Source organism: Pagrus major, chromosome 16 (assembly GCF_040436345.1).
Source record: "Pagrus major chromosome 16, Pma_NU_1.0".
NCBI classification, from domain to species: domain Eukaryota; kingdom Metazoa; phylum Chordata; class Actinopteri; order Spariformes; family Sparidae; genus Pagrus; species Pagrus major.
Window position 1 is genome coordinate 15854763 of NC_133230.1, and position 19271 is coordinate 15874033.

The window sequence follows — 19271 nt, forward strand, 5'->3', positions numbered from 1 at the left end:
TTCTAAACTTTCCACAATTTTATTTAATTGTAGTTTTCTTTATCCATAAATGGGTAAAAAACATTAAAATCAGTTCCATCGCTTCACTTCCCATCATCATTTAAAAGCAATTCAAACTTATTTTTAGTTCATCTTTGAAACACATCCATCCAAGAACTATACTTCAGGTAGGTCTCATAGACACCCTGTTAATAGTGGAGAATAAACACAATCCAGTTAACTTGATAAACTTGGCTTTGAGTGTAATTCCTCATGTGAAGCTATAACCAGGCAATTGATATCTTAGCTTAGCATAAAGACTTGAAAGAGGGAGAAAACAGCTAGTTTGACTCTGTTCAAAGGTAACAAAATCCACCTGTTAGCAAATACAGGGAACCAGCAGATACTCCAGGATGTCCACAATGTATTTTTCTAACAGAAAGGTTTAAAGGAAAGGGGCATACAGTTTTAAAAAAAAAAAATCTGCCTCATTGATTTCTCTGTCGATCACTGGGGTTGCACCGATGTCAATCATCAATGAGAGGGCAGTGGCGTACACAAACTCTCTAAGGGGCGAGGCAAAAAATGAAAGAATAAATTAAAACTTGTGAATATTAGTTCATGCCAGAGGGCTGAATGATCTTTTCCTGAGAAATTAGAAGTATTGAACATAAAAATGCAGTTGCAGTTATTTTGTTATTTTCATTTCCTGTATCTCACCAGAAAGCAGGAAACACAGTCGCTGATAATCAGTTTTTTTCTGGGGGAAGACCTCCAGACCTCAGCTATGGTTTTGAAATCATCCTTTCTATTTTTGAGGTCTCAATGTTGGCAAGTATGCTCGAGGTTACATCCGCAGCTACAGGCACGACACGCCCAAATCTCTGACCAAGTTGAGTTGCATCGTGTGTAACTCATGTGGCAGGTTTTGACAAGAAAGAAGACTGAAAAAAGACTATAGACTATCTGGTTCTGTCACTCTGTCCATTGTCTGACAATATTATTTAAGTGCAGAGCTAAATTGGTGGAGTACTCGCTTAAGATTTCACCCCATAAAATTTTATTGGATTGCAGACTACCTTTGTCCAGCTGCTCCAGGGCTGCCTGTGGCAGGATGTAACTGTCTATTAGAAGATAACTTCATCTCCTGAACTCCATTCAAGACAAAAAAGGCCACTCTGACAAATCAGACGTCACAGCAAGTGGATGCGTGTGCTACTTTTGTCGATAACACCCTATTAAGTGGAGGGGACGTGTCAGCGTAGGAGAGGGCCTAATCCAATCAGCAGAGTAATTAAAAACACACAGCACAGCAGCCCTGATGGCTGCATAGTCAGGGGCGGCATTCAGCATTTAGCAAAGAGAGGGATGAGCTGTAGTCATGCCAGGTCAGAGCCATGGCCACCTCTGCTGCTGCGCAATTACACCCACGATCAGGATCAACAATTTGATCACGCAGAGAGTGATTTGTGACACTATTAGCACCACGTTTATTATCCACATGATATTCATAATCCTCATTCTCCTTCTCTAACTATCACAGTTAGCTTTGTGGCTTTATTCCACAACCTGCTCAGTGTTTTTATTCATCTGCCTGTATTGTTTCCTAATTAGCCCTCTCTTTATAGCATTGGCTCTCATCATCTTCTCGTTTCATTTAGCTCCATTTTGCTCCTCGTTAATTAACACCGTCACCTCACTCTGAAAAAAAAATAAAACGTCTGCCAGCGTTGCTGAGCTTCAGCCAGCATGCAGTTGTAAAAACGAACCACCAGATGTCACCCACGCCTCAGCGCCTCCAATGTGTATTTTTATGAAGCGCAATGAATTTTGTTTTTGGCACTGTGTCACAATGGTGCTTGGTGCATAACAGCACAAGGAGCTTTTTTTTTTTATTAGATGAACTCCAAGTCAATTTTGCACACATTTAAGCAGCAATATTGCAGCAGCAGCAGCAACAGGATGCTTCTTCTCTGATGATACATTGCTGAGGCACTCTGTGTGTCCTCGCCCCACGCCTGGTGCAGTTTTGTCTGGTTCAACCGGTGACTTAGCCATCCTTCTTTTTGCCTCCGAGGGCCACTCTCCCTCCTCTGTGTGCAGCCGAGCATGAATCTGTAGCTTGGGAGCGCTCTGGATGTGTGACAGGCTGCCTAGGATAGGGGTAATTCCGAAGGGCAGTAGAAGTAATAGGGTAATCTATTATACAGTCCAACTCTTTCTTCCTCCTCCCTCCTCCTCCTCCCTCTCCCTCCCTCTCTCTCTCTCTCTCTCTCTCAGTCTTACGGTTTCTCGCTGCCTCTGCCCTTGCATCAGCATTTCGTGAGGACAAATGAGAAGTAGAGTTTAACTATGCACATTCCCGTTGCCCTCCTGCAGAGCCCAGCACTTTCTCAATTAAACTGGAGTCCATCTGCCCCCATGATTCAAAGCTCACCCCCCGCTGACTGGAGGGTAGCTTACACACACACACACACACACATGTAGACACACACAGCTCCAGTCTAGCAGTGCGTGACCATAACCGCTGTGGTGTATTATCGTATGTGTAATCAGCAGCTGCCATGTATTTTTGACACATATCTTGCAACACTTGTTAACACCAGCCATAACACACACACTGGGGGTTATGAAAAGCATGGAAAGACAGAGGATGAAGTGTTTTTTTCACATAGAAAAAAGGAAGGAAGATGCAGAGAAGTGATTTTTTTCCCCAGTATTTTTTCAGTAATTTACCAGTTTTTTTGCAGAACTCAGAGGCTAAAAGAGCAAAAAAAGAATCGTTTTACATGTACTCAGTTTTTGTGTTCATCTTAGTACCTATTATTGTGCACAAATTAAGCATATCTAAAACACTTCTCATACACTTTTTTCCAACCTCTTTTAAATCTGTTCCCCATTAGTGTTCAGATCATTTAAAACCTTGTGCATCACCTGTTTCTATTGTCTTTAAGAAGGTCAACTCATGGCGCTGAACCAATTAAAACCTCTCTTTCCTCCACCTCCTGCTCTATCTTCAGCCCTTTCACCCCCCATCTCTGACATTTCTCTCTCTCGTGCTTTCTCCATTTTAGTCCCACCTCCCAGAGAGGAAGAGAGAGAGAGGGAGCGCTCACAGCCACCATCTCCTCCTCCTCCTCCTCTCTTCTTCCTCCTCTTCCTCTCTCTGCTCCCCTCTCTTCCAGCACACGCTCACACTCCTTCCCTCTGATGCCGACTGGATGCAGACCGAGGGATTTCCAGCAGCTTCCTGAGTCTGTCCTCCCTCTCCTCCCTCCCCTCCTCCTCCTCACTCCTCCTCCTCCTCCTCCTTCTTGGACACCCGGAGCTTCTCCTCTTCTGCCTCCTCTTTTCTCCTGCTCCTCACCACCAGGATGTGGCACTCGGTGGCTCTGCTTCTGTCTGGATTCTGTGCTTTGATCCACGGTGAGCCTGACTGCCTCTCTCTCTCTGTCTTTCATTCTGTTTTCAGGAATCAGATTGCAGCAGCGGCACTTTAGTGTCAAAGTGTGTGATTTTATAGGAATTGGAGTCGGCGGCGTTTATGCTAGATCTGTAAAGTGTTCATTGGAATAAGAATTTAAAGTAGAAAGAAAAAGACTTCAGGAGAGGGAAAGTGAGAATCTGACTCACCTGTTTGCTTGCCTGTTTACGTCTCTGGGATTTTTCCACCACTGTGTTCTTATTTTTCTGTAGACACATGCTGAGTTGACCTGACGGGGCTGATGCCTCTACATGAGAAGCTTTAACAGGCAGATTGACATCCAGATGACAGACACAGTGTTTAGAAGAATCAGAGTAGTCATCTAATGTCTTCGCTTTTCTTGAATTTTTATCTTCAAATCCGTGTGCATGTCTTTACTCCCACAGAAAACAGGTCACAGATCAATTGAACTGCACATATAGATCGGCTCTTTCCATCCAGCCGCCCTGTTGTGGATGTGTCACTGCAGCCGAGCTGATGGGGCTCGGAGCAGCAGAAGTCATAGCCGAATATAAAGGCTGACAGTGGATGACAGGGCTGGGAGGGAAGCGGGTGAACTTAGCCCTACAGGCAGAAGAAGCACCAGCAGCTTTTCTGTTTGTTTGTGCCTTTGAGAAGAGGATTAAGAAAAGACAAGAGAACAGATAAGGCAAAAGTTTCAGACTGTGTTTCTGCAGAGTTTTAAGAATACTAGATTAAAGGGAAACATGCAGAGCTTTTCCATCACTTGAACACACCATAAATAGAGCAAGCTTCAAAGTCAGATGCAGTCTCTCCATACTGTCCCACAATGTCTCACATACTGTATGTTATGTGTCTGCTTTTCTAGCACTTAATTGAGGTTATGTAACACTAAATTGAGTGGTATTTTTAAAATCCAAGACCACATTTTTTGGTTGCTACACGATTGCACCAACGGGAGAAATCCTAGATGTTCTGAGGAGTATTTAAAATTCAATTCTTTGCACTTGGTGGTATAAGGTATAAATAATAGATATAGAGCCCTCGGGATATTAACTGCAATATTAAATAAAATCTATGAGTTTGGATAAAGCTTGGCCGTGTATGATGGACCCACTGATGGGACATGAAACACAGAAGGAGCTACAGTAACACAGCATCCTTTACATTTTACATTTGTGCTAACACTTCCTCTAAGTCCATTCAATTTGTTCGTTAAATCCACAGACGTCTCTACTCAAAATGTTATGTGTATTACTCTGAGCATGACAAACTAACCTAATTATACATTCATTAGCGTCAATTATGCCTTCATAAGGTTTCCCGTCTTTTTCTAATTGGATTACAATTTGTTTACTGACTGTTCTGCTCCCTCCCTCTGATTTGTTCTCCCGTTTGATTTCCTTCTGTATTTTCCAATATTAATGTTAACTATTTTAATCAGAATTTGGGGACCTCTCCATATTTCTTTGCAAAGCATAAACCATAAGTCAAGATACGCGCAACGGCGATTAAAGATCAGTTATTTCTGACAGTTTCATCATCGTTAAATCTTCCTCTATCTCTTTTCATTTTAGTCTTGTTCTTCTGGATGTATTTATAGATAAGGAAGTTCAGTTCCTGAGGGCTAAATCTTCTGATATGATCAGCTGATCCTATGATTTCTTTTCCTTTGCTATTTTGAACTCAACTCTTAACCCAAAGTCTCATCTGAACTGCTAGTGAGACACCAATCCTCAAGTTTTCCTTGAAGATTGGTGTCATTTTTATTCACCTCTCGGATACTAATCTGTCATGAGGGGCTCTACAGGTGACACAGATTTTAACATCCAGAGGTTTTATCTAAATCCTCTCATGTCTTTCCACCTCTCCAGTGTCCTTACAGGGTCCTCACCAGAGGAACCTGTTAAAGAACCTTCTGAAGGACTACAACCGGATGGAGCGGCCGGTGGGCAATGACTCCCACCCTCTCACCGTCGTCTTCTCCCTCAGTTTGATACAGATCATGGACGTGGTAGGTGTCTGCCCCACTTAACCACATTCACATTCAACCACTATCTCCAGTGGAGTGTTACAAAATATATTTCTAATATTAATATATATGAAGATGTTGTTAATCAGTGTGCTGATGCTTTTGCAGCCTCTAGTTGTTAATTAAAATGGAAATTAGACATACAAAGAAAATTAAAATTATAATTTGGTGCCAAGTGAGCATTAATAGTAATAATAATAATAATAATAATAATAATAATAATAATAATAATAGTAATAACAGCAGGTGTTTTATAAAGCAAACGTGTGTTTATTTAGAGGCACACATAATTAAAATTAATCTTTAGTAAGGATGCAAATGATTTCTAAGAGAAGAGACGTGCTAAAAAATATTTGAAATGTTTTTCAGGATGAGAAGAACCAGGTGCTCACCACTAACATCTGGCTGCGGATGGTAAGGAGTCCTGAGAGACTGCCTGGGGTGATAATGAATTTGCTGCTGTTATGAGTTAAAGTGATTTTTATTTGATCTAGTTCACACAGTCTTTGACATGTAAATGAAGGTCGTCACCTACATGCTGTGAATGTTAACAGCTTGTAAATTCAGACAGAAGTGAAGCTGTTTTGTAGCTCACCTTTTTGACAGTAAAAAAATACACAAAAGTGATATTTGGCTTTTAGTATCAAGTCAAAGTGTTTATTTGCATAGTTTAGAGCCAGACTGATACTGGATTTTTGGGGCCAATGCCGATACCGATGTTGAAAGGTAAAAAAATGATGATATTGATATATATTGGCCAATATAAACACACAGTTTTGGCAATGATTCCTCAAACGTGGTTATCAAACAAGTGTGACTACGATACGTATGTAATAGAGGCAGGATATTTAACAGTTTAACAATGAACTTAATTGTCCAAAATGACATCAGTGCACTCAAACAGTAACTTCACTCACGATTTACTAATTATAAATTACCCCCAAGCATCTTTTTTTGCATTATATAAAAATAAGCTTTGATCCCGGCACATATCTGACAACGTATGCGTAGATACGCCAATATTGGCTGGTAACAATTAATCATAATTATTCACTAGAATGGCACTGAATAGAGTGAATACCTCCGCCAAGGCCCAACAGTCCCCTTTAATTCAGTCAAGCCTAATCCAATATCAAATAAAACATGTAAATCTGCTAGATCCAGATCCATGCATTGCTTCCTGAGAAATGAATGACAATGTAAATAAAAAACTCAATGTTAATTGAAAGTAAAGAAAGTAAGAGGAAGAGAAGAAAACATTCCTGTAATCCGCACCTTTATCTGGAAAGTTAACGGGGTCTATTCTGTGCCGAGACACATCCTCCATCTAAGTTTGGTGGAAATCCTCTCAGTAGTTTCTGTGTAATCCTGCTGACAAACCGGCCAACAAATGGACACGGCAGAGGTAATAAACTATCAGGAAAGATAAAAGAAAAACGAAAATAGAGTCCAAAGAACACTATGTACAGAATTATACAATATACAGAGCAGTATTAGGTGATTTATGAATTCTGAACTGTTTTCCTGTAGTCCACTTAGATACAGACTGTTTCTGTGTGTGTGTTAAAGAGTTGGTTCGACCATTATCTCCAGTGGAACCAGAGCGAACACCCCGGAGTGAAAAACCTCCGCTTCACCACAGACCAGGTGTGGACGCCAGACATCCTGCTCTACAACAGGTAAAACACGCATAAACATCTTCACACACACACACAACTCACACGCACACATCATATTTCAACAAGTCGTGTCACTTCTCCATCTGTCCTTCCTCAGTGCAGATGACGACTTTGACTCCACCTTTAAGACCAATGTTCTGGTGAACTCCAGTGGCTACGCCGAGTACCTGCCTCCAGGTGAGCCTCGTCCCTTTCTTTCTTTCCTATCATATCCTCATCTCCCTGCGGTGCAGTGGCAGCATCTCATTCTGCACTCTCTGCATGTCTCCCCTGTTTGTACACTTGACATTAATATTTTATTAAGTCTGAAACAGCATCCCTGGTTACTCGCTGGTTACACGTTCCCAGCACTGTGAGTAACACCTATAAATAGGCGACACTGGCTTCCTGTCTAAACTCAGACGCAAGACCCGTGCAAGCCTGTGAAAGTAACGCTTCCCCTGGGTCTCCACAGGTCTTTACTTTGTATTTCCTCTGCTGTTTCTTTATACAGCAGATTACAGCGGGGCTGAGACTGAATCCCTGGTGTTACCGGGGGGGCTGGGTTGAAATGGCCCTCTGAAGTAAAAGTCAAAGTGAAGCTCAGAAAGCCAACCAATTCTGTTCAGTGGCAATGTTTATTAATAGGCTGCTGCTGAATGTAAATACAGCTCCCTAATGATGCGATTTGGATCCGAGCCAATTAGGGAAAAGAATAAAAAGATAGCACTGAGGAGGAGGAGGAGAGGTTTTACCACAAAAAAATGATAAGGAAGAGAGCAGGAAATGGAGATAAAGGAAATGAAGGAGCAGTTTTTCCCTCACAGTAACCTGGTTGCAATTTCAAAGGTCTTTTCGGGGCTGTTATTGCCGGTAAATAAAAGGCAACAGGTCTGCGGGTGGCAGGCACGGCGTAGGAGCTTGATACGGTAAATAATTCAAAGGCGGAGGATCCCAGGTGTCTGCTGCACACCATAATTTGAAGAATACCTCTTGTAGCTACAGAGATAAAGGTGTTGGGGTTTTAATGGTAAAATGGGAGATAAGGTGGAACAGGTTTTAAGCTCATGTCTCAATGATTAGGTGACATTTGCAAGCAGGGAATCTTGTCTCTGGGCCTGGTAATGTCTTCCAGGAAAGCGATTTTCAGAAAGATGATGGAGTTTTATTTTGGGAGTTGTGCTGCGAACAGGAGAGAGACGTGGCTGTGAGCTGCAGAAAAATCCAGGTGTCGTGTTTGTGAGGGTTGCTTCAAGGTTACAGGAGATCTGTGAGAGGCGGGTTACAAAAATATACTGCTCATGAAGGTGCACAGTTCAGTTGACTGCTTTTACATAATTTAATGGGGGTAATTATAAAGACATTCTCCCGGTGGAGCAAAGGTGATCACTTGTAAGACCTTGGTGTTAGTAGCTTCATTTGAGAGAGCAGGGAGTGTGTAAAAAGACAGTTTATAGCTACTACTTAATCCCGTGTCATTTTTGTGATCAGCCTCCAGTTTGAATCCAGCCATAAGCCTGCTAACCTTCTCTTAACTCTGCTCTCATTCTGCTCTGAAGGCTGATTTGCATGTCGACAGCCTCATAATGAATGTCTTTGAGGGCTGTAAGGCTTCATTGGCATTTTGGTTCTGTGTGCGTCGGAACGTCTCAACAGGCTCAATTCGTTTATTTCAGTAATTACTTTAAAGGCTGGAGTTTGCCAGCGACCACTACGAGGAACGTTGTGATTCTTTGTTTTTTTTGGATGGGTAGATACCAGCGTGAAAGTGTGTCGTTCTGATTTCCAGCTTGCCTGTGCCCATGCATACGGATGTGAGGGTGTTTATTTTGCATAATAAAAGAGGTAATCTGATTAGGTCACTGTGCATAATCTCATTTTTCAGTGTCACTGGTGATGTTTCCTTCTATTGCTGAGGCTGTAGAATATTTTAAACTTGTGAGTGACAATCCAGCTGCCAGTTTCTTTGATGGAAAGTTGTTTCTCATCTAGTCTTTGCTTCACTTTTCCTTCCCCCAAACTCAATTTTAAAACAGCATACTTTCTGTTCATAAAAAGCCTATTGCAGTGTGCACTCTCAGCTTTTCTGTATAGGAAATGTGAGGTGGTTGAGGTAAGAGCTCAGTCTATAGAGCTGGCTGGATATGAAATGAATGAATGATTCATTCTGACAAGTACCTTTCTATTCAGGACAGGCTTTCTGTACAGCACAAGTGGTCCTCTGATACATCCTTCCCTTGTCACCTCTGCACAGGCAGGGCTCAGTGCTGTCATTTAGTCAATTGATTGTGCAGCTTTAACTCTCTGCCCCCGTGTTGTCTCTTCTCTCAGGAATCTTTATGAGCACATGCAACGTGGACGTTCGCTGGTTCCCTTTTGACATCCAGAGGTGTGAGTTGAAGTTCGGCTCTTGGACGTACGATGGCTGGCTGCTCGATCTCCAAATGAATGAGGCTGACATCTCAGGCTACATGGCCAACGGAGAGTGGGACCTAATCGGTGAGTAAAGTGAAACTTCATCAAGAACATCCAGACACAGAACAATAAAGTCAATGTTTCTCTGTCCTGTTCTTCCAGGAGTTCCCGGCACCAGAAATGAGGCCTTCTATGATTGTTGTAAGGAGCCTTACCCAGACGTGACGTTTGTTGTGACAATACGCCGGCGGACACTCTACTACGCCCTGAACCTGCTCATCCCCTGTGTGTTGCTATCCTCCATGACCTTGCTCATCTTTGTGTTACCAGCTGACTCCGGGGAGAAGATCTCACTGGGTGAGTAGATCAAAAAGAGCAACGATGGAGGAAATAGATGGACAAAAGCAGCTACAGCGGGGAAAAAGAAAATATAAGAAATGAGGGAAGACGGCTTGTTAGTTTTATGTCTTAGTTTTTAGTTTTGGGAAGGCTCAGCAGGGTGCAGACCACTGTGAGATATAAATTCAAAATGAAAACACCAGTGGTGTCTGAGGTTGTCTCTGGTTACCTTCTACAGAACAAATCACAATTTTTGTGTACAATAACACAGATAAAGATAGTAAAGACACTTGCAAAGCAACACAGTACGTAAAATAAGCACAGCAGAAAGATTAGATAGGTCAGACCGCCGTGTTTAACTACTGTATATATCAAATGTTACAGTTACAGCTATAATTTTTTTTACAGATTCCACATCGATCACCAATTAACCACGTTAAAACCACCTGCTTAATATTGTGCAGGTTCCCCTTTTGATGCCAAAACAGCTCTGATCTGTCAAGACATGGACACAAAACTGCTGGGGTTGTCCTCTGGTGTCTGGCAGTAGGACACTAGGACATTAGGTAGTAGATCCTAGGTCCTGTGGGTTGGGTGGGACTTCATTGATTCGACTTGTTCCGGCACGTTGAATGCTCAATCAGACTGGGATCTGGGGAATTTGGGAGCTGCATCCACGCCACATTCTTTGAGCCGTTAGGCCATTAAGGCTAATAGGGAAACTCCAAAACACGACTGACCAATAGTTTTATCCATCACTCACTCAGTAAGTCAGGGTTAGACTTTTGTGTTTGACTTGCTTTACGGCTGTCCAGCCAAAACCTGGACGTGGATGCAGGTTTTAAACTTTTCAGAAATCAGTTTTGCAAAATCAATATAAGTATTAGTATGAGTAAGTGTTTTAGCTAAACAAACGATAAAAAAAACAATATTGCTTTGCATGCTCAATAACTAGGGTGATTGACTGTGTAAATCACATGACTGACAAATGGACTCTATGAAGAAAAATACCTCACACACCACCCTTATAAATTTGGAAAGGTGAATTAAACATAGTGTACTGGAGAAAAATGGAGCGATGCATTTTCATTTTGATAGATTTACATCAAGGACCAGCTGGAAAATCTACACTCAAAAGGCAACAACGGTCCCTTCCCTCAACATCCAACCCCCTGAGCGTTCACAACAAACCTTCATAGAATAAAGGCAAAAAATAAAAAATGAAAACGAAGGAGTGCCGCTGAGGAGTATGGAGCGGGATGAAAGAGGCACAGGGAGAGGGTGTGGAGCTGGGAGAGGAGAGGGATTACAGGATGAAATAGAAAGATGAGAAATGCGAGGAGGAGGAACAGAGATGGATGGGTGTGGGAAGGGAAGCGAAAGGGGAACAGAGACAGGAGAAGAATTCGAAAAGGATGAGAGAGGACAGCACAAAAGAGAGAGGGAGGACTGATGAGGAGGGAAAGGTGGGAGAAATCACATTGTAATAGGCTGAAAGAGAGCAAGCTGTGCTGCAGATACATTTTAATAAATGCTTCAACCTGTTTAGAGCACAAGATGGATGATGTTCTCCTCCTCAGGACGATAAAGACTCTGAATCTGACCTCTCTCACTAGAGCTGAAAGGAAAGGTCGATTAATCAAATAGATGCTTGTCATAAATAATTGGCAACTTTTTGGTTAATCGATTATTTGTTTGAGACATTTCTTAAGCAAATTATCTGCTTCAATCTTTCCAAATGTGTCATGTGCCATTATAGTTGTTCTAGTTACATACAGTCATCTTAGTTGATTTACATACAATGAATTGCCAAGTATTTTGATAATTGTTTAATTATCAGTAAGTTTTCAGGCAAAAATGTCAAACATTTGCTGGTTCCAGCTTGTTGAATATCAGGATTTTTTGCTTTATTTTGGTCATTATTGATAGTAAATGAAGAGTCTTTAGGTTTTGGACAGTTTGCTGGACAGAAGAAGCAATATGAAGATGTAATTTTTGGGAAATGCGATTAGCATTAGCATTAGACTAAATGATTAATCAATCAATTGTGAAAGTAAGCAGCAGTTTAATCGATATTCAATCCCCAATTCAATTCAATACACTGAAATATTAAGATAAATGCTTCTGTTTTTGTGGCTCATGTCTGAGTGGGAGGAATCTCAGAGGCAAGCTGCGACAGCATTGTCAAAGCATATCCTTAACCTCAATACAGGGTGCATTACGCAGCATTTCTCTGCAGAAAAAAATGCCAAGCCTTACACACACGGCCAATTAACCTATTGATGTAATTAAGGCTAGTGAATTGATTTGGGGAGAGAGCTTATACACTGCCTTCCAGGAAAATACTCTGTCATTTGTCTTGATGGAGGAGACACGGGGACCAAGTGGCCAGGCCCCTAGGGTCAGAGGGCTATGCTTTTTAAAAAAAGTGTCATTTTTTAAGAAGAAAAGAAACATAAAAGAAGCATTTTTAATTTTCTTAATATCCTGAAAGGGCGTTCATATTTTATCTCTCGGCCGAGGAGTTTAATTGAATGCCGCCGAATGGGGACAGATATGCCAGCAAAGCACTCCCTAAATTCTATCTGCTTGAGAAGTGAGTAGTGTGGAGGTGGATAAATGAAGATGGAGATGGGTTTCAGTGCAGAAGTGTATGGGGTGTGTGTTCACGTGCACGAGGGCGAGGTTTGGACAACTTAAAAAATGGCTGTTTGCTGTGCGGAAGTGCTTTTTTTTGCTGTAGAAGTAGAGAATGTCAAAACGTAATTCACTGTTTGAGCATTAGCCGGTCATTTACATAAATCGAACCTGGTCTCATCCTGAGTGTGGCCATTTATCAAAATACCAAACACACTTATGGAGAGTCTCAAGAGGCACCGCCAAAGACCACGATGTTGATTACTTAACAAAATGTAGTTCCAGCATGAAGTCCTTATATCTATCTATCTATCTATCTATCTATCTATCTATCTATCTATCTATCTATCTATCTATCTATCTATCTATCTATCTATCTATCTATCTATCCACAGGTATCACCGTCTTGCTGTCTCTGACTGTTTTCATGTTGCTGGTCGCAGAAATCATGCCAGCTACATCTGACTCCGTCCCTCTTATAGGTATGTGAGTGACAGTGTTGGTGTGTGTGTTTTCACAAAGATTTTGTGACTGACAGGATGAATATGTTTAACTTATCCGAGATGCTGCATCAACTTTCTGTCTGACAGTGACAATCAATATTTGGTCTCTCGTGTTCATTTTTTCAGCAGTAATTCCTTGCGGTGTGCAGAAGGAAGTAGCCTCAGGTTGAGCTCTGGTTGTTAACAGTCAAAGTCAAGTCAGGTTTATTTATTTATCACCAAGACTAGGAGGCCACAGCCATGCTAGCCACTCCAGCCCAGTCGCCAGGATAACATTTTTGGCAGCTAACTTTTCTGCAAACCACTGATCTGTTGTCATATCGTCAAAACGTGCTATATCACATTCATATCACATGTTTATTAAATGACTGTCATGAACGGGAGGCGGAGGGGATGGTGGTGTAGTTACAGGCGAGAAGGCTTCCAAGCCAGTGAACACGGTACGAGACTGCGTTTCAACATTTGTAAGAGTGACACCATGATATTTTTAAAGGAGACATCGGGACATCTCCAGTCGAGCGGTTGCCTAAGTCAAACCATAAGCACAACCTTTCAACAAAGTTTCAACACATCTGCGGTTTGCAGAAATGTACATTGCCAATATTTATTCTGGTGATTGGTTCGGCGGCTCTGTGAGGTTGTACTGAGGCAAAGCGTTGCATTGAGCTAAATGCTAACGTCAACATGCTAATATGGTATAATATTTGGCATGTTTGTCATCCTAGTTTGGTTTGTTAGCATGCCAATAGCACTAAACATAAAGTACAGCTGAGCTCTGATGGGACTGTCATTAGTTTTGCAGATATTTTCACATAAACCAAAGTGCTGGATCAACTCTGACCTGATGATGGTTCTAGATGAAAAGTTTCAAAGTTATTATAACTCTACTGAAATGTCTGAACCAAATTTCATGGCAAAACTTGTTGAGACTCGAAAAAACACAAATGTCAAACTCATGGTGCCACGATAGAAAATGTCAGGATCATCAAAGTCATTATGATTCATCTTCTGAGCACCATGGATAATTTCATGGCATTGCATCCAGTAGTTGTTGAGATATTTCAGTCTGAAGTGGTGGCCTGACTGTCTGACTGACTGACAGTGATGGAAAAAGCTCTCACATCTTTTACTTGAAGAAGTATTTCACCTCTGGAAAAATAGCCCTTGCGTAAGACTGGTCTGTCGATGCAGTAGAAATACACAAGTATTTTTGAAATTGGAGTTACATGGCCAGAGAAAACAAAGAAAAGGAGCTATGGTATTCCCTTTTGCTCAAATGGTAAGAGCCTGTTTTTTACAGCCTGTTCTGAAAATATTTTGGCCTTGAAATAGGAAGTGTAGTGACAGACTCTTGGTTTATAGTTTATCTGCACTGCCTAGTTTAGCCAGTTTGATCAGAGTTTGGTGAGACGCCCCTCACTCGATCCAAGAGAGATCTGGATGGGTTAAAAAATACACAAAATAAAGAAAAATTACACATTACTAGACAGTAGTAGAGCTACTGAATTGCAAATTAAAAAAATAGAACAACAGAATTTATTTAACCATCTGCTCGTGTTAAAACTTAATTGGCTTAATTGATTGCAGGCACACTGCCGGAAATTATGTTTAGCGAGCTAAGATTGCAGCCAGGGACAGATGCATGGACATCTTTGCCTAAAGACACAAATCCTCATCGTTAAAAACTAAAAAAAAAAGTAGAGTCATAATCACCAGTGTGCTGCCTTCAGCATTATTCTTTTAGTAACACTGTCGTGTACAAGAAGGCAGTTAGTCTGTAGCAGTGGATGTGTTCATGTTGAACAAAGCGAGGACAAAACTGAGAGAAAATAATCATCACAAATTCATGTTATGCTTCGGTATTTTTTCCTCACACTTTTGTGAAACAACCACTGAAATTATGTCTTTTTGCCTCCGTATTCAGAGGACGCTGGTGAATAACATGAAAGTGAAAATAGTCAGAAGTGGTGTCTGTAAATCACAGCGTGTGTAAAATGACGTAACACTGTTTCAACTTCTACTCTGGCCAGGTCAGTACTTTGCAAGTATAATGATCATCGTTGGGATGTCAGTCATCGCCACAGTGGTCGTTCTGCAGTATCATCACCACGATCCAAACGGAGGAAACATGCCGAAATGGGTGAGTCCGAGCTCGAACTCTTCATCACAAACTCAAGAGCATAATCAGTTACGTACATCATCCTGTAGATGGTTGATTTATTGCTTTTATTAATCTCTGTTTCAGCATTAGTATCACTCCTCTTCTCTGCCATTTTCACTAACATTTCACCCATCCGTCAGTGCTACCTACCTGTGCTCGTCTGCTTTCTCTTTTTATTCTCTGACTTCCTCGACTGTGACTCATCCGGCAGTGTCAGTCTGCCTGAGCGTGTTCATCAAATGCCTCGCCACAGACTTCAACAGGAGTGCTTTTCAAAGCGATCCGGATATGTGGGCGGAATCGATTTGACTCATTCTCTCTTCTTATTCCCTCGTCTTATTTTTCTTGCCTTCTGTTCGATGCTAAAAAATGCATCAGGCCTTCTTCCAAAAGTTTTGTTATAATGTGAATATATATCAAAAATGTTCAATTGGTTAGCGGAATGACTGAAACTGGAACATTTTCTTGTTTTGTCAGCCAAGGAGGTTATGTTTGCACCTGCACCCTTTTGTTGGTTGGTTGGTTTGTCAGCAGTATTACACAAAAACTACTGAACGGATTTCCAAAATCTTGGATGGAGGATGGATCACGGCCCAGAATAGACCCCATTAACTTTCGATGTGTATCCAGATAAAGAGACAGACCCAGGATTTTGGCATTTGATTTATGTTTTGACTGCTGAAAAAAAATTGACAGGTCTCCATTTATCAATACATGTACAATGAGCTCGATCGAATGGGAGTGCAGATGCTGTATTTATCAATACATTGCAAGGACGTTCTCTTGATGAATGGCCTGCTCAGACAGTCCGATGGCCAATTAACAAGCTAATTGATGTGGTTCAGATGAGCGCATCGAACCAGCGCGGTTCATAATTGCAGCCCGGACAAAAACAACATCAACAGCAGCGGCAACAGGGACCGTTACCTGGCCAGTAAACACTATCGGTGGGGGCTAATTGAGCAGTCATCTGGACATTAGCTTCTCATTAGATGCCAGACGCCCATCTGGATGCTGTTGGGCCAATATGCCCTTTCAGGGGACGTGTGGACTTTGTCCGAGGGAGTTTTGTTTTCATGGAAGTGGAGAAGAGAGCAGAGAGGAAAATAGAGTAGAAGAGAACAAGGTTTAAATTTACTTGAAAGTAGATAATCATCTTTCTATCTCAATGCTGCAGTTTACTGAGAACATTTTTACAAGCTTGTTATAGTCACAAAACAGTAATATGATAGTCGATCTCAGTGATTCCACAGTTTCAGATTTAATGCCGTCTTTGTAAGTATCCTCTCTGCTGGAAAGACAGTTCAAGCTAAAAACCCTTTGTTGCCTCAGGCACTCTAAGTGGGCCTCCCTGGTGAAGATCTCATACTTCTACCTATACAAGCTGCTTCTGAAGCAGGATTCAAGGCTGAAAGCAGCATCAACGTCAGTCCCCATCAAATGAGGCCATTCACCCAGCTTTTCACCAAAGTTATATGATGGTCAGGATGTGTGGATGGTTTTCAGTGCCCACAGCTTTCAATATATATATTTCCTTTTCTCTGCATATATGCTTTTGTGCTCTTTCGCTTTGTTCTCACTTCTATCAGTTTCTTATACTTTACTACAGGCAGGAAACAGAGAAGGGCAGACACAAGCAGACCTGAGTTTTCATGGCTGTCACTGTGATGATCACATTTTCTTACAGAATGTAAAAATTACAAAAAATATTAGGGAGGACTTCTTTACAAACTATGATTTAAAAAAAAAAAAAAATCCGAAGTCTGACAGACAGGAGGAAATTGCGCCTCATTCTGAGGGAAAATAAAGAATTTGCAGTGTTGGCTGCTAAATATGTCACTTCCTGTCAAAAGAGAAAAGAGAAAAACAGTAAATTAATTTATAAAATATACTTGTACTGGGGCGCCCCAGGAGCTCAATTGGTAAAGCGCGTGCCTCATGTACAGAGGCCGTGTCCTTACTGCAGCGACCCAGAGTTCAACTCCGACCTGTGGCTCTTTGCTGCATGACTTCCCCTCTCTCTCTCTCAACCCCGTTTCCTGTCACGCTTCACCTGTCATGTCTAATAAAGCCATGACAAGGGCAATAAGAAAAAAAAACTTGTTTCATATTCCTGTCAGCACGTCTATCTCCTTTTTCAGTTTTTTTTATAGCTTATGAGATAATGTACTGTGTATATATGTGTTATTTTGGTTGATTCATCTATTTCATTATCAATTTTTTTTATCTGATGTCGCCGGGTTGGTATTGCTTCTGGAACATCATAATGTGGCTCCAGGAGCATCACTGACCAATCACATTTTTGTAATGTCATAGCTTTTTTTTGTAATGTCAAAGCTTTTGAACAAGTTAAATGTTGGGAAAGCCAAACCATGTTTTCCTAAACCTAAGTATTTTTGTTGCCTAAACCAAACAGAAAACTCAAAATAACAGAAATGAATAATCTAAGTCAGTGTGAAAATAGTAAGTCAACAGTATAACAATTTGTTCCAATCAGGATACGAATCGTGGTCTCCAAGGTGAGAGTCCTTTGCTCAATCCATGAAGCCACAACAGCTTGATCAGAATACAGATTTTGTTGCACTTTTTGTAATTAGAAATGATCTTGGCGCAGCATTAAAGCTGCTGTAAGCATCACCGTTTCAGTTAACCTTCTGTTTGTTTTGCTGGTATTAATCCCCTCCTACATCTCTACGTCACCCACTTGCACAACTCTCTCTGCCTCTGTCTTTTCTTCTAGAGTTCTTCTTAGCTTGGCCTGTTTGGTAGTATTAGCTGGTAGCTTTCCCTGTTACTGTGCTATTGAAACGAATTGAACCGAACTCTGTTTCTCTCTACAGGTGCAGCTCGTCCTGCTGCAGTGGGTCGCCTGGTTCCTGCGTATGAAGCGGCCAGGAGAGAATGACGACCCAGAGCGGCCCCCGTGTGCCCCCCACTTGCGGCGCTGCTCCTCGGGTTCCCAGAGCGGCAGCATCCCGAACCCTCCGGACCCCACCCTCCATCCGCTGCACCCACAGAACTTGGCTCCTCTCCAAACAGGGCCCCTCCATGCGGGGCACCCTCACCTCCACACCCAGTCCAGTGCCAACAACAATGGGAACCTTCTTTACATGGGCTTCCAGAGCATAGAGGACCCTTCGATGCTCTCAGAGGTTGTCCAGAGGAATAACATCTCCACAGGGCCTCCGAGAGTAGCAGGAAGCCCGCCTCCGCACCTGCCATCTCAGTTCTGCAGCTCCCCTCCACCTCCGACCCCCAATATGGATACAGGCTGCCCCAGCACTGTCTCCAGTGGTGGGGGCTTTGGAGTTGGACCTGGAGGGCTCGGAGGGTGCTCGACTGCAGGGATAGGAGACCCACAGCTACAGGCTATCCTGGAGGAGGTGCGGTACATGGCAGACCGTTTCCGGGAGCAGGACGAGGCCGAGAGCGTGAGCGACCAGTGGAAATTTGCAGGTGCTGTAATCGACCGCCTGTGTCTGGTGGCGTTCAGCGTTTTCAATATCATATGCACCATCTCCATCCTCATGTCTGCCCCCAACTTTGTGGAGGCTATTTCAAAGGACTTCGTTTGAAAGCAAAGAGGAAAAAAGAGGAGGAGAAGCGTGAAGGAAAGGATGAGGGGAATTAAATACAGGATGAAGGATGAAGTGGGCCTGGATCCAAGGAAATACAATTTCCAGCTGACTGTACGCTCTGTGATTTGTGATTGCGAGGAACTGGGAAATAGAAAAAAAAAACAAATGGTTTTCTTTGCAATAGATTCTGTTTTGTAACTGAAATATAAGAAGAAAACAGATGAGGACGGGGGTAAAAGCGTGAACTTAGAATGAGATTAGGGTGAGCAGGGTGCTTTATCAGATGCTTGACAAGGTGAAATGGATTCTTCTCTGTCAAAGACTTTCCCCCAAAATTAGGAGAAAGGGAAAAAGAAAGAGAAGATTATCATTCAGAAGCAAACTCAAGTAAGAAAGCTCTTAAAGCAGGCGGGAGATTGAGAGAGTAAGAGGGGAAAAGAGACAGGCTTTAGAGGGGGACAGATAAATAAGACAGACAGTTGGCTGTTTTATTTTCTCGAGGAGTAAAGACAGTCCTTCACTCC

General features: G+C 42.0%; 1 protein-coding gene across 1 annotated transcript; it reads left to right on the top strand.

The window, feature by feature from the left end:
* The first annotated feature begins 3353 nt into the window (after window positions 1–3353).
* Window positions 3354–18744, top strand: chrna11 (cholinergic receptor, nicotinic, alpha 11). The gene is made up of 10 exons (XM_073484066.1): window positions 3354–3405; window positions 5299–5438; window positions 5826–5870; window positions 7026–7135; window positions 7233–7312; window positions 9446–9613; window positions 9692–9886; window positions 12901–12987; window positions 15039–15148; window positions 18010–18744. The coding sequence occupies exons 1-10, from the start codon at window positions 3354–3356 to the stop codon at window positions 18742–18744; spliced, it is 1722 nt and encodes a 573-aa protein (XP_073340167.1).
* Window positions 18745–19271: the final 527 nt, after the last annotated feature.

Coding starts and splice junctions, on each gene's coding strand:
- chrna11 (XM_073484066.1), top strand. CDS start 3,354: ATGTGGCACTCGGTGGCTCTGCTTCTGTCTGGATTCTGTGCTTTGATC. Junction 9,614..9,691: donor CGGAGAGTGGGACCTAATCG/GTGAGTAAAGTG, acceptor CTGTTCTTCCAG/GAGTTCCCGGCACCAGAAAT. Junction 12,988..15,038: donor TGACTCCGTCCCTCTTATAG/GTATGTGAGTGA, acceptor TACTCTGGCCAG/GTCAGTACTTTGCAAGTATA.